The 11,933-nt window shown below is 46.3% G+C and overlaps 1 protein-coding gene across 4 annotated transcripts; it reads right to left on the reverse strand.

Annotated features, from left to right (window-relative positions):
* Positions 1 to 851: 851 nt before the first annotated feature.
* On the reverse strand, positions 852 to 11,867 carry LRRC29 (leucine rich repeat containing 29). 4 transcript variants are annotated; one of them, XM_039327609.1, is made up of 7 exons: positions 11,727 to 11,867; positions 8,943 to 9,044; positions 6,951 to 7,934; positions 5,973 to 6,188; positions 5,145 to 5,291; positions 4,183 to 4,400; positions 852 to 3,612 (listed from the first exon to the last, which is right to left on the reverse strand). In XM_039327609.1, exons 1-7 carry the CDS (start codon positions 11,751 to 11,753, stop codon positions 3,438 to 3,440), a joined length of 1,869 nt encoding a protein of 622 aa, XP_039183543.1. In that variant the 5' UTR covers positions 11,754 to 11,867; the 3' UTR covers positions 852 to 3,437. The 4 variants fall into 4 exon arrangements, with proteins under 4 accessions (XP_039183543.1, XP_039183541.1, XP_039183544.1 ...); XM_039327607.1 differs by having other exon boundaries at positions 5,145 to 5,357; XM_039327610.1 differs by having other exon boundaries at positions 5,145 to 5,357; positions 8,943 to 9,003; positions 11,727 to 11,791.
* Positions 11,868 to 11,933: the final 66 nt, after the last annotated feature.

Genomic DNA, 11,933 nt, shown 5'->3' on the forward strand with positions numbered 1-11,933 from the left:
TGTCAGGCAATTGGCCTCCACCCTCTCCTAAGCTTGTGTAGTTTCAATGCTGTCAAATGCTCGCTCTGCCTTGGGTTACGTTTTGCACTTTACAATTTGCCCCCTCTTGCTGTCTAAGAATGGGAGGCAAGGCAGTCAATGGCTCCTGTCTTCCCAAGCAGAAGGCGATGTTCTGTTCAAACCAGGAGCACCATTAGCTTTAAGGGATGCATTTTTTTAAAAAAAAAACTTGTGATAGTTTGCAAGTACAATTTCCGGTATGGGGGGAGGGGGGGGGAAGATTTCTGACAATCTCTCTTTCAAGAACTTTCTTTTAGGGTACAGTATATTCCATGGTACTTAACGGTCTGTCCTGTTGCTTTTGAACAATAGTCTCGATTCTGCCCCAACAATAGTTGGATTCTGGATAGGCCATGAAACATGCCTTTTTTAAAAAATGCTTTTACCGCTTGCCACCTTGTAGTGTGTGCCTAAGCTAGGTAGACAACCTCTTTGGTATCTTAAAAGGGAAGAGTGGGGGACCAGAAGTTGCGTTGCATCACACCAGGGATTAAACCAGACCAGGGGTGGGCAACTATGCAACTTTATGACCGGTGGACTTCAGCTCCCAGAATTCCTGGGCCAGCTCGTAAAGTCCACAGATCGCAAAGTTGCCCACCTCTGAACAAGACAGTCTACGAGGCTCAGCTTGAACCTAAGATTTTGTTGATGTACCATGGATCGGAGCTTGACCCCTTTAACTGACCACGGACAAAAGGCACTTCGGCCTCACTCTGTAAATGGCGGGATTGCGACTGGGGGACAGACTTCTTTTGGTTGTTCTTGGTCTCTTGTCTCTCTCAGCTATTTTGAAAGAAAATTTGGCTGTTCTTTACCCACTGTATGTACATTCGGTGTCTGTGTCACAAGAGATTTTTTTTTTCCTCGCCCCACAACAGATGTGGAGTTGATTGCACTGGATCAGAAATTTTTGTGGGTTTTTTTTTTTGTCCCTTCCAACTCTTTGCGTATGATTTAGTCTTGTGCCGCGAAAACTCTTCACAGGTTAAGAACAAACCTTGTCTGCTTCAATACAGGGAGTCCTCGACTTACAAGCACAATTGAGCCCCAAAATTTCTGTTGCTAAGGGAAACATTTGTTGAGTGAATTTTGCCCCACTTCTTGTCACCGTTCTGACGTGGATCTTAGCAGTTGCTAAGTTAGTAACACAGTTATTAAACGAATCTGACTTTCCCCATTAACTTTGCCGGTCAAGAGAGTTGCAGAACGGGATCACGCGACTCCAGCACACACTGCCACCGTCATAAAGAGGAAACAATGGCCAAGCATCTGAATTTTGATCACGTGACCCTGGAGATGCTGCAATAGTCGTGGTGTGAAAAATGGTCATAAGTCGCTTTGTCCAGTGCCGTTGTAACTTCAAAACAGTCAGTAAGCTGTTGTAAGTCGAGGGCTACTTGAAAAATGCTGAAAAGGGATTCCTGAGCATTCCCCAATTTCCTTCCTGCTCAGATGATTCTACTGTAACAAATTCACTGTGGTACTACCTTGGGCATAGAAGCCATTAATCATTAAAAAGAAAAGAGGAAGAACTACTTTTACGACTTTTTTTGTTTGCTTGCTTGTTTTGATGGCATGTAGCTGGGATCCCTGTGCAGGGCACAGAAACCAAATGCCTTTAAAATGTATAGGTGGAGTCAAAACCCAGTGAGAAGTTTGACATTCCCCCCCTTTAGAAAATGAAAAGATTGAGTGGTAACCTCTTATGCTGCAGGGACAGATGCTTTGGGAATATGATTTAGTCTAAGATGGGCCTTCTGCGAAGGGTTATTGCTTGTGAAACAACTGGAGATTGGGAAATTACCTTTATCGGGAGTCAATACGTTGCCTGCAGCAAGATGGGCATCAAATAAATTTAATCAGTCAATCAGTCAATAACACCAGCCTTGCAGGGACCAAGACCAAAATGGCTGAAATCCAGAGATGATTCTCTGATCAACACTGGCCTCTTCCACTAGATCACCGTGGGGAGATTGAAGAAGAAAGGTATGCCTCTGTGGGCATCATATGGGGTGCGTCAAGCTCTAATTTGTCATCTCAAGTTTGAGTAGATTTATCTTACGGATCAAAACCCTGAAATGTATTTACTGGAGTCAGTGGAATAGCAATGGCTCCCACAAAGAGCTGTTTGCTAAGCAGAGCACCTAATTCAGGACTGTTTGATCCATGCAGAATCAAGTCCACGCATCTTCCCCAACTGTTCACTGAAAAGAAGCTTTTTGGGTGAGAAGCAAAACATCTTCAAAGAAAAACAAGACAGACCAGCTGCCTATTGAAAAAAAGCACCTTTGGGACCATGAAAACAAAAAGGCTTTTCAAGTTGTAATAGTAAAACGATGTCATAAAACTCCAGCAGATACGCAGGGGACCCTTTTTCACATTCACCTTATTTTTGTGGACAGTTAACTGGTAGGACTTTTTTTTTTTTTTTTAACTGTTGACGTGTGCAAAACTAAATTTTGGGCACGACTTGACAAATTTTGGAGAACATGGCTCCCAATGCTATTTTGTGGAAACGGGCATCTGGCAGACCTCGGCTATTTTGGATTTATTACTTGAAGGGGTTTGTGAGAAGTGAAATCAAACAGGTAACTCTTAGCCAAGATGAGAGAGTTGTGTTTCATCGCTTGCTTTGTCCTTTGCCCCAAACTCTAAAGCATGGATAAGATGGCAGTCTTTTATTTGTGCCCCTGTTTTAGGTCTGACACCCTCCCCTCCCTGGGTACACAAACTGAGTCACAGGCTTAGAAAGAAGAGACGGATGCTATTGGAAAAGTTGCTTTTTCACCCTGTTTGCAAGAAGCAGCCACCAGGACATCTCGCTGTGTGTCCAAACAGTCCAAGGATGCTTGGTATCGGTGAGGAGGGCAGACTTTGAAAGCAGAAGCAAATGCAGGTTTTGTTTAAAATGGACAAAGGGACTTTTAAGGATTGGCAACTAAGAATATAGTCACCTAGAAGGCATTCACAGCCTTTAGAGAGGACAAAAAAAGTGCTCGTGCCTGGCTATGTTGAAACTGGTGTGAATAACAAGATTTATCCTGCCGTCTTGTTGGGATACCGCTCCCAGCACTGCTGGGACTTAAACCTGGGTCCAAACTCCTGGAGCAAATAAATATCATCCATTCTGCTTGTAAAATACCGAAATTGCTGGTCTCGCTCAGTAACTTCTGGAAGGTAGTCTTGGGACCTGTCCCCACTATCATGGAAGATAAGTTGCTTCCTTGATGGGGCTTATGCGGCCGCTAGAGTGCAATTCATTTTACCCTGTGGGCATGAGGCCATCAAGGATGTCACAAGAGGACTTCCTGCCTTCCCACTGGGATGGAGAAAAGTTAATCAAGGAGTCTGGGCTCACAAGCGCCCACAAGGGTTCCTCAAAGGGTGATAGAAAGATCTGCTCCACCCACAAACCGTGACTGGATGCTCGTCTGGCTTTGAGGGGGTAGCTGCGACTGGAAGTGTTCAACGTCGGACATGCTGATCTTGCTGCACATGGAGACATCTAAGGACTTCAGCAGCTGGCACTCCTGGCCAACGGACTTCAGGGTCCTAGAAAGGGATATATTCCAGTTGCTGTTGGTCTCTTTGGCCCACCCACCTCCTCAAGGAAAACTCTGCAGTAACCTTGCCACCCCCGTCTCCTTTACGGGAAGGGTGTGGGCAATCTTCTGGTGCTCATGGTTAGGGAGAGGGACCTGGGACTAGTAGTAGCTGGAGCAATGCTATAAAATGGACAGGGCCCTTTGCATGGGAAGAGCTTCTAAGGCAGCGGTCTTCAAACTTGGCCCTTTTATGACTTGTGGACTTCAACTCCCTGAATTCCTCATTGCAATAATGAAGAATTGAGTGTCCCAATACAGTAGTCCTGGCTTATCACATTTTGACTATCTAGATCAGGGGTCTTCCAACTTGGCCCTTTTATGACTTGTGGACTTCAACTCCCAAAATTCCTCAGCCAGGCTGAGAAATGGGAGTTGAAGTCCACAAGTCCTAAAAGGGCCAAGTTGGAAGACCCCTGCTCTAAAGAATTTTCCAAGGTCAACTGAGGATCCTTTAGGCCACAGGCGATGCCCCAAGGCATTCAGGTGACCCACCCCCTTGCAAACTACGCTCACTTACCTGGGCGTCAGCTGGTTGCAGCCAGAAAGAATGAGATGCTGCAACCTGCACAAGGAACCAGCTGCCTCGGCAAAGCCTCTATCCGTCAGGTTTGTGCAATGGCTCAGCGAAAGGTGCTCCAAGCTCCGGCAGTTGCGCGCAATAGCGAGGAGGCTAGTGTCGGTGATGTTGGGCACGAGGCTGAGGGAGAGGTAGCGAAGATCTGGGAAGCTAATGACCTGGAAAGGAAGGGCAGGGCCAAATCCCGCATGAGGTACAAGGTGTAAATCAGGCTGATAGAAAAAAGCACCCCAAGCTTACAATGAGGAACGATATTGGGTGTGAGTTGTCACCACGACCTGCTAGAGCAGGGGTGTCAAACTGCCGGTCCGCGGGCCGGATACGTCATGGCGAAACCGCGCCCACCCCATTGCCGGCAATGGAAAAAAAGTCAAGATACGTCACGACACGTCATATGACGTTGCAAGTTTGACACCTCTGTGCTAGAGCAACGTTTCTTAACCTTGGCAGCTTTGAGTGGACTTCCAACTCCCAGAATTCCCCAGCCAGCCCTGCTTCTTTGGAAATGTTTAACTGAGTAGGCTTTGCATCCATCTCGGTGCCAGAATGCTTCCTTTCTGTGGAGAATGTTACAATCCCTGGCCAGCTGAAGAAAATCGACATTATTTAGTTTACAGCAGGGATATGTGTAACCTATGTGCTGCTTTCAAGCCTGGAGTTCTTTGAGGCTTTACATGGAATGAAGGAAAATAGAAGATTTGCACAGCTAGATGGACCAATAATTCTACTTCATAGGAGGTCATTTTAGGATGTTCCTCCAACGGTGTTTGGGCTGCCCCAAACTGGAGAATGCAACTTCTCTTCATAGGAACATTGGCCAGGGAGAAGATCGCTTCTGCTGGTCCATTTAGCAAAGCAATTAGTCCCATTATCTGCTTTCCCCACCCCAGGACGCCCTGTACCTTGGTTATGCTCATGTCCGTCAGCTTCCCACAGGCCGTCAGGTCCAGCTCCTGCAGACGGGTCAAGGCGTTCAAAGAGGTTTGGCGCTGCTCTTGGGCCTTCTGTTGGTGGAGGTTAATGACCATCATCTTATCCTGCTCCAGATCCTGGGGAGGGGGCAGGAAAAACCCCATATTGCCAAAGTTCCTGCTGAACTTTGGGCCAGCATCTTTCTGTCAAAGCAAGTTGGAAGGATGGGTAAAAGCAGACAAAACCTTTCTGAGGTTGCTTAGAAAGCGAGGCAGACACCCCTCAGGTGTGCCCTAACGGCCCTGTTGGGTGGGGGAGTGAAAGTCCACGGAGCTGGCAGACATCCAGGAAAGGACCATAACGGAGCATGATATGGGAGCACTGATGCTAGGCCTCCAAAATACCAAAAGGGAATTGGTGGCTTGCAGGCCCCTCCCATGGCTATTTCAACCTCTCCTCACATGGTGACTTTCCCACTGTCACCGTGGAGGCCAGCTGTTTTCTTCAGGTTTTGTAAACATTTTGGAGGCTTGTGCTACCAGAACAAGTGTTCACCACCCAAAAATAAGCTCGGCCATTAGAAAAAAAAAAAGTGTGTTTATGATGTGACAATGAGAAGAATTAATCAATGGATCAGCGTGCCTCCAGAAGCTGTGGGAGCTCCATTACTGGAGGTGTTGAAGAGACTGGATATCTATCTGTCTGGGATGATATAAGGTCTCCTGCCTTGGGTAGGGGGTTGGACTAAAAGTCCTCCAAGGTCCCTTCCAGCCTTATGCCTCTATGATTGTGTGCTTCTATGACTGCTGTTCTCTCACCTCTTTGGCGCGTTCACGTTCCTCTCTGGGCTCCCCGATCCCCAGCAAACCCCAGTCGGTCAGTTCCTTACACCAGGCCAAGCGGAGGACAGTCAAGAGTAAAAGACTGGAAGCGATGGCTTGGACGCTTCGGTTAGAAAGCGACACGCAAGACGACAGATCCAGAACCCGAAGGCTCTTGCTTAGAGCTCCAGCCAGAGACAGCACTGTGCTATCCTGCAGAAGAAGAGGAAGAGGAAGAGGAAGAGGAGGAAGAAGAAGAAGAAGAAGGAGGAGGAGGAGGAGGAGGAGGAAGAAGAAGAAGAAGAAAAGAAGAAGAAAAGAAGAAGAAGAAGAAGGAAGAAGGAAGAAGAGGAAGAAGAAGAAGAAGAAGAAGAAGAAGAAGAAGAAGAAGAAGAAGAAGAAGAAGAAGAAGAAGAAGAAGAAGAAGAAGAAGAAGAAGAAGAAGAAGAAGAAGAAGAAGAAGAAGATGATGATGATGATGGGCCGGGCTCTGCATCTCTCCACATTCACCCTGCAGTTAGTAACCACATTTCGGGCACTCGGGATCTGGCCTACATTTATGGCTATTTGCAGCTCCCCATGGTCACAGGGCCTCAATTTACGTCTTTCCCCCTCCCCTTCAGAAACTAGTGTCTACTTCCAGTTTTCAGCAAGATACACCCCACCGAAGATGATCTGCTTAATGTGACCCCATGTTCCCTTGATGACTGCCACAAAAACGGCCATAAAATCGTGCACACTGTGAGGACCGGCTTTACGCCTGTCATGACTTAGGATTGAAATTTAGGGCACAATGATGGCCCTGGATTGCATTAAGCCAAGGAATTTAACCATCGTTTAGTGAACACAGCTTGACATTGTATTAAGCTAAGCCCAAACCAACTCATTATGCCGTCGCACGGCCTGTGAACCCGTTGTTGAATGGTACTGCTGGTCTAAAAGAAATCAGTTTTAAAAAACCATCGCAGAACTTACCCTTAATAATGAACAAAAGGCAACATTCAAGGATTTTAGCTCGGGAGGTCTTGCGCTAGTGCCAAAAGCTTTCACCAGCTCACTGCAGCTCACCAGACTGCATTCAGACACGTCCAAGCTCTGGAGATGCTTCAGGTGTGACATTCCCTGGAAGCCGGCATCGGTCATTCGCGGGAGCTTCCCGAGATGCAGGCAACGAAGAGATAGAAGCCGGGAACTGATGGCCAGGCCAGCCCGGTCCGAAAGCTCAGAGCAGCCTCTCAGGTCCAGCGTGGTCAGCTGAGGCTGGTGCTGACACAGGATGCTGACCGCCTCGTTGGTCAGATCCCGGCAAAACTGCAAGACCAATTCCTGCATCTGGAGGTCCTCCACTTGGACCAAGGTCCTCATCGCCTGGCTGTTAATATTGGTGCCGCTCAAATCCAGAGACTTTATGCGAGCGGCTCGCCAGCTGAGGAACTGCAGGAGGTTGCGGAAAGAGAGCAGGGCTGAGGAGTTGTAGTCGTGGGAGTCACTGTAGCTGTCAAACTCAAAGGTCAGGTGGCAGCGGGCCAGGACCAGCTTGGCCAGCTGTGGGCAACAGCTGGTCAGGCGGTTGAAAGTGAGATCGGACAAGTACCTGACGCTGGACAAATTCAGCTCCCGCAAATTGACTAGCGCATCTTGAGCTTGCAATAAAGTCTCTTTTTTGGAGAGCAGGGTGCCGGGCATGAAGATGCTGTTGCAGCTGCTCAGGTCCAGGGCCACGAGGCTGGGGCAAGCCAGAAGGAGCTCCTCAAAGCTGGCTTCGGTCAGGCAGCTCCCGTTCAGGCACAGACTGCGCAGATGGGGGCCCAGGTAGTTGGCAACGTATTTGATGACATCCCGGGAAGTGGTAGAGCTGTCCAGGTTGGCCATCCTGATGTTGCATACGTGCCTTTGGGCCAAGGCCCGGATGGTACTGAGTGAAGCAGAAGTAGCTGGGATGTTGTAGAGGACATTTTCCTAGAATTGAAGCAAGACGGGCTCCATCACGAGGACGTACAAGCAGTCCTCGAATTACGAGCGTTCATTTAATGACAGGTTCCAAGTTGTGACGGCCTGGGAAAAAGTGACCTTACAACCCATCCTGGAAGTTACAGCTGTTGCGCCACCCCCCCCTAACGGTCACGTGATCAGGCGCTTGGCAAGCAGCTCACATTTCCAATGGTGGCCGTATCTTGCGGTAACGGGATCACAACTTGCGGCCTGCCTGGTTGGCTTCCAGTCAGTTGGGGAAGCCGGATTCTACACTAACAACCACATGATTCATTTAATGAGTGTGAGGTTTGTTTAACATATATGGGGGTTTACATAATAACCGTGATAAAAATGGCTGTAAAAACAAGTCTGCTCATGTGATGACTCCTTTTACGACTGCCTCCTTTTACGACTGCCGCAACTTACAATGGAAATTGCAGTCCTGAATGAGATTGCTAAGTCAAGGATGCCTGTATTTGCAAAGAGACCAATTTGATACACTGCACTTCCTAATTCAGTGTTTCTCAACCTTGTCCACTTTAAGATGTGTGGACTTCAATTCCCAGAATCCCCCAGCCAGCAATTCCCCATTGCTGGCTGGGGAATTCTGGGAGTTGAAGTCCACCCATCTTACAGTGGACAAGGTTGAGAGACACTATCCCAATTCGTTTCCAACATCTATTTGGTTTTAGATTATAGAAGAAGAGGGACGATTTTTGGATCCCCTCCTTTTAAAGATGGGAATTTGAAAAGGAGATCTGAGAAGTGAAACAGTTTTATTTCCATCTTTAACCGAAAATGAGCCAATCTTCCCCACAGTAACATATCATATTAACACATTGTCCCTGGCAAATTGGGAGGCTGAGATGTTGCTCCCAAATCAGTAAAAATTGCCCAATCTTTTTTAAAAAAAGGGAGATTTTCCAAGAGGGGATTGCCTTCTGAAGGAACAGAAAGTATAGGCAAGCTTGTTTAAGCCCACAAAGGTTTTACCTGTCGCAGAGAGTCTTGGGCGGCAAAATACCAGGCCCGGCTAACCAAAGACGCCTCTTTTCTGTCAGAGATAGGTAGAAAGTTCAAGATGTAAGTGATGACCTACAAATGAGAAAGCAGAGGCCAACTTAGCTGTTCACCTTGGGAAGAGAATCAATTTATCAGATGAAAATGTCATCTAAAACTTCTTGCCCTCGTGTTGAGATGCTTGTTACGCTCCATAAGGCGATCTGTGTGGAGACGAGAGAACGTAATTAACGGAGTAAGGACTGGTAAAGCATAAGGCTTCCTCGTGTCATGATCTTGCGAGTCTGGATGACAATCACAAGTACTGGCATTTGGATACAGTAAAATACTTGAAAGTCCGTCCCACGGAAGAGGAGGTCAACGTATTCTGCGGAGCACCTGAGTGCAGGGCAAGATGCAAACAGGTGGAAGCTAATCAGAGTGAAATCCTACCTGGAAATCAGGAAGAATTTCCTGGGAGCAATTAATCAGTGGAAGAGCTTGCCTCCTGGAACTGTGTGTGCTCCATAGCTGGAAGATTTCAAAAATAAACTGGACAACCATTTGTTTGGGATGGTATACGGACTCCTGCTTTGGGTGGGAGGTTGAACTAGATTAGAAAACTTTCAAGCTTAATTCCAGCCTTGTGATTCTATGAACTACTAGAGCAAGTGTCTAGATTCTCAACTTGCAATAATGAAGAATTGAGTGTCCCATTGAGTCATGTTTTGACTATCTAGAATCAGGGGTCTTCAAACGTGGCCCTTTTATGACTTGTGGACTTCAACTTCCAGAATTCCTCAGCCAGGCAATCACATTTTGACTGTCTCTGCAGTATGTTTATTGCTGAAAAAGGAAATATCTGATTCTCTTCTGCTTTTTCTTAATATAGCAAAACTGAAGTTAATTTCAGATATTCATATAATGTGAAACCACATGGCTTAGAAGAAGGAAGTCTTCTACAAATCTTATTATCCACTTTTTCGGTTTAATTTGCTAATAATATGCCGGAGGCTGCTGACCTTTATGAAGAGCCAGATGCGATAAAGCTATAAAACAGTAAATGATTCACTCTAATTGGCTCTACACAATAGCAAACTATTGTGTGTACAGAGAAGTCTTCTGAGAACAGCAACCTCTATCTATAAAGAAAACCATTTAGTTATAGTACTTGCTTGTTCTATCTGGGTTGGAGAAAAAAATTCTGGGTTGAGGCTGATGGGTTTTTATGGTGTGCCCACTTTTGGAGTTTACCATAAAGTATCCCAATCCAGATAAGATGTCACCTATCAAGACCAAAAAGTATTTTGACAAATAATCAAAATCAAGCCGTAAGCTACAGTTTACAAGCTACCATCGTTGGGCTCATGCAACAGGCAATGCCCAAATCAGACAATATCTGGTTTATTTTAGCACCATGCTGTAAAACCATTCAGAAGTTTGTTAATATTATTAATTATAGAAACAACTAAATGAATGGTTTATGAAGCAATCAACACTGAAGCTTTGAACAAAGAAATCATTAAAAAATAACTTTTAACAGTGTTTTGTAAGGATTCTATAAAATCATTTTGCGAAGCCACTGTTTCAAGGAGCGGCTTTTATCCTAGCTGTGTTGGTTTTAAAATAAAAAGGGACACATTTTAAAAAGCAATTGTGCTCAAAAGGCAACAAGTTGTCTCAAATGGAAAATGAAAAGAGGTGTTTTTTTTTTTTTTAAGTACATGCAATGACTTGTTTATTAAACATTTCAAGGGGAGTTGTTCTACAAAACACTTCAGGAAATGTCTGGAGTCAGTGTCCTTTTTTTAAAGCATTTTCAGTTACATGAGGAGGCTGTGGCCAAACCTGGCTATGGTAAATGACGATTTTTCACACTCCTACAGCAACATCAGACAGTTTTCAATGGACTAATTCAATGTATTATTTCCATGCCTTCCAAATAGGATTTTATTACCCACTTCAGCATTCCAATTTCAACAGTTGTGTATCTATCCGAGGAATCTGGCCCCATGATAGAAAACTGTTTTTTCATTAATGTGGTTATCCATCTTGACTCATTCCTCAACCCTGATGCTATCTATGGTTTGGGTTATCCAATTACCCACTCCTAAAAAGCGGGAACCTTGTCGAATGTGACAATTGCCCTGTGGTTTAAACATGACATAAGTCCATTTTCATTGACAAACAGGACGATTCTTTCATTTAAAAGGATTTCCAGTGCAAGAACGGAATAAATGAACCACCCGCAGTAAACATCTATATCTATAACAACAACGGGAAGAACTTCACTCCGATCAAAGAAACTAAACAACAATTGAAGGGAATATCAATAGCTCAGCCTCTTAAAAACCAGGTGATGAAGACCATGCAATCTCTCCTACGAATTTTACTGTTGTTTTCCCTTATAGCGGAGCAAAATGTAGGCAGCTGCAAATGATGCACGTGGCTCAGATCAAAGGGGAACGTGCTCTTAACCTGGAGGAAGACAGTTATGACATGGGTCCTCAAGCTTGGTCACTTTAAGACTCGTGGACTTCAACTCCCAGAATTCCTCAGCCAGCTTTGCTGGCTGAGGAATTCTGGGAGTTGAAGTCCACGAGTCTTAAAGTGGCCAAGCTTGAGGACCCCTGAGTTACACTTCAGGAGCAACAGCGAAAAAAAGCTAGCGCCTGACACGGGTCTGCAGACACGTCTGGATGCATGCACGCGGGCTGAGCGCGCAGCAAACCTGGCAGGATTCCACTGAGCAGCATCCGCGCCTTCGGGCGCCCTTACCTCGACGGGCAGCCTCCAGGTCTCCATCGCCGGCCGGAGCCCGGCTAGAGGTCAGCCGAGAAGCGGAAGACACGGATGGACAAAGAAGCGGCGCCGCCTCCAACGGCCGTCCACGCCCACGCCCCGCCCATCAGCCCCGCCTCCTCCTCCTCCTCCCCCGCGTTCCGAGATCCCCAAGACGACGGCGCGGTGCCTGTCGGGAACTGT

The sequence above is a fragment of the Crotalus tigris genome, unplaced genomic scaffold (genome assembly GCF_016545835.1).
Source record: "Crotalus tigris isolate CLP2741 ecotype Arizona unplaced genomic scaffold, ASM1654583v1 scf7180000024362.2655971311:6658466, whole genome shotgun sequence".
In the NCBI taxonomy this organism is placed as follows: domain Eukaryota; kingdom Metazoa; phylum Chordata; class Lepidosauria; order Squamata; family Viperidae; genus Crotalus; species Crotalus tigris.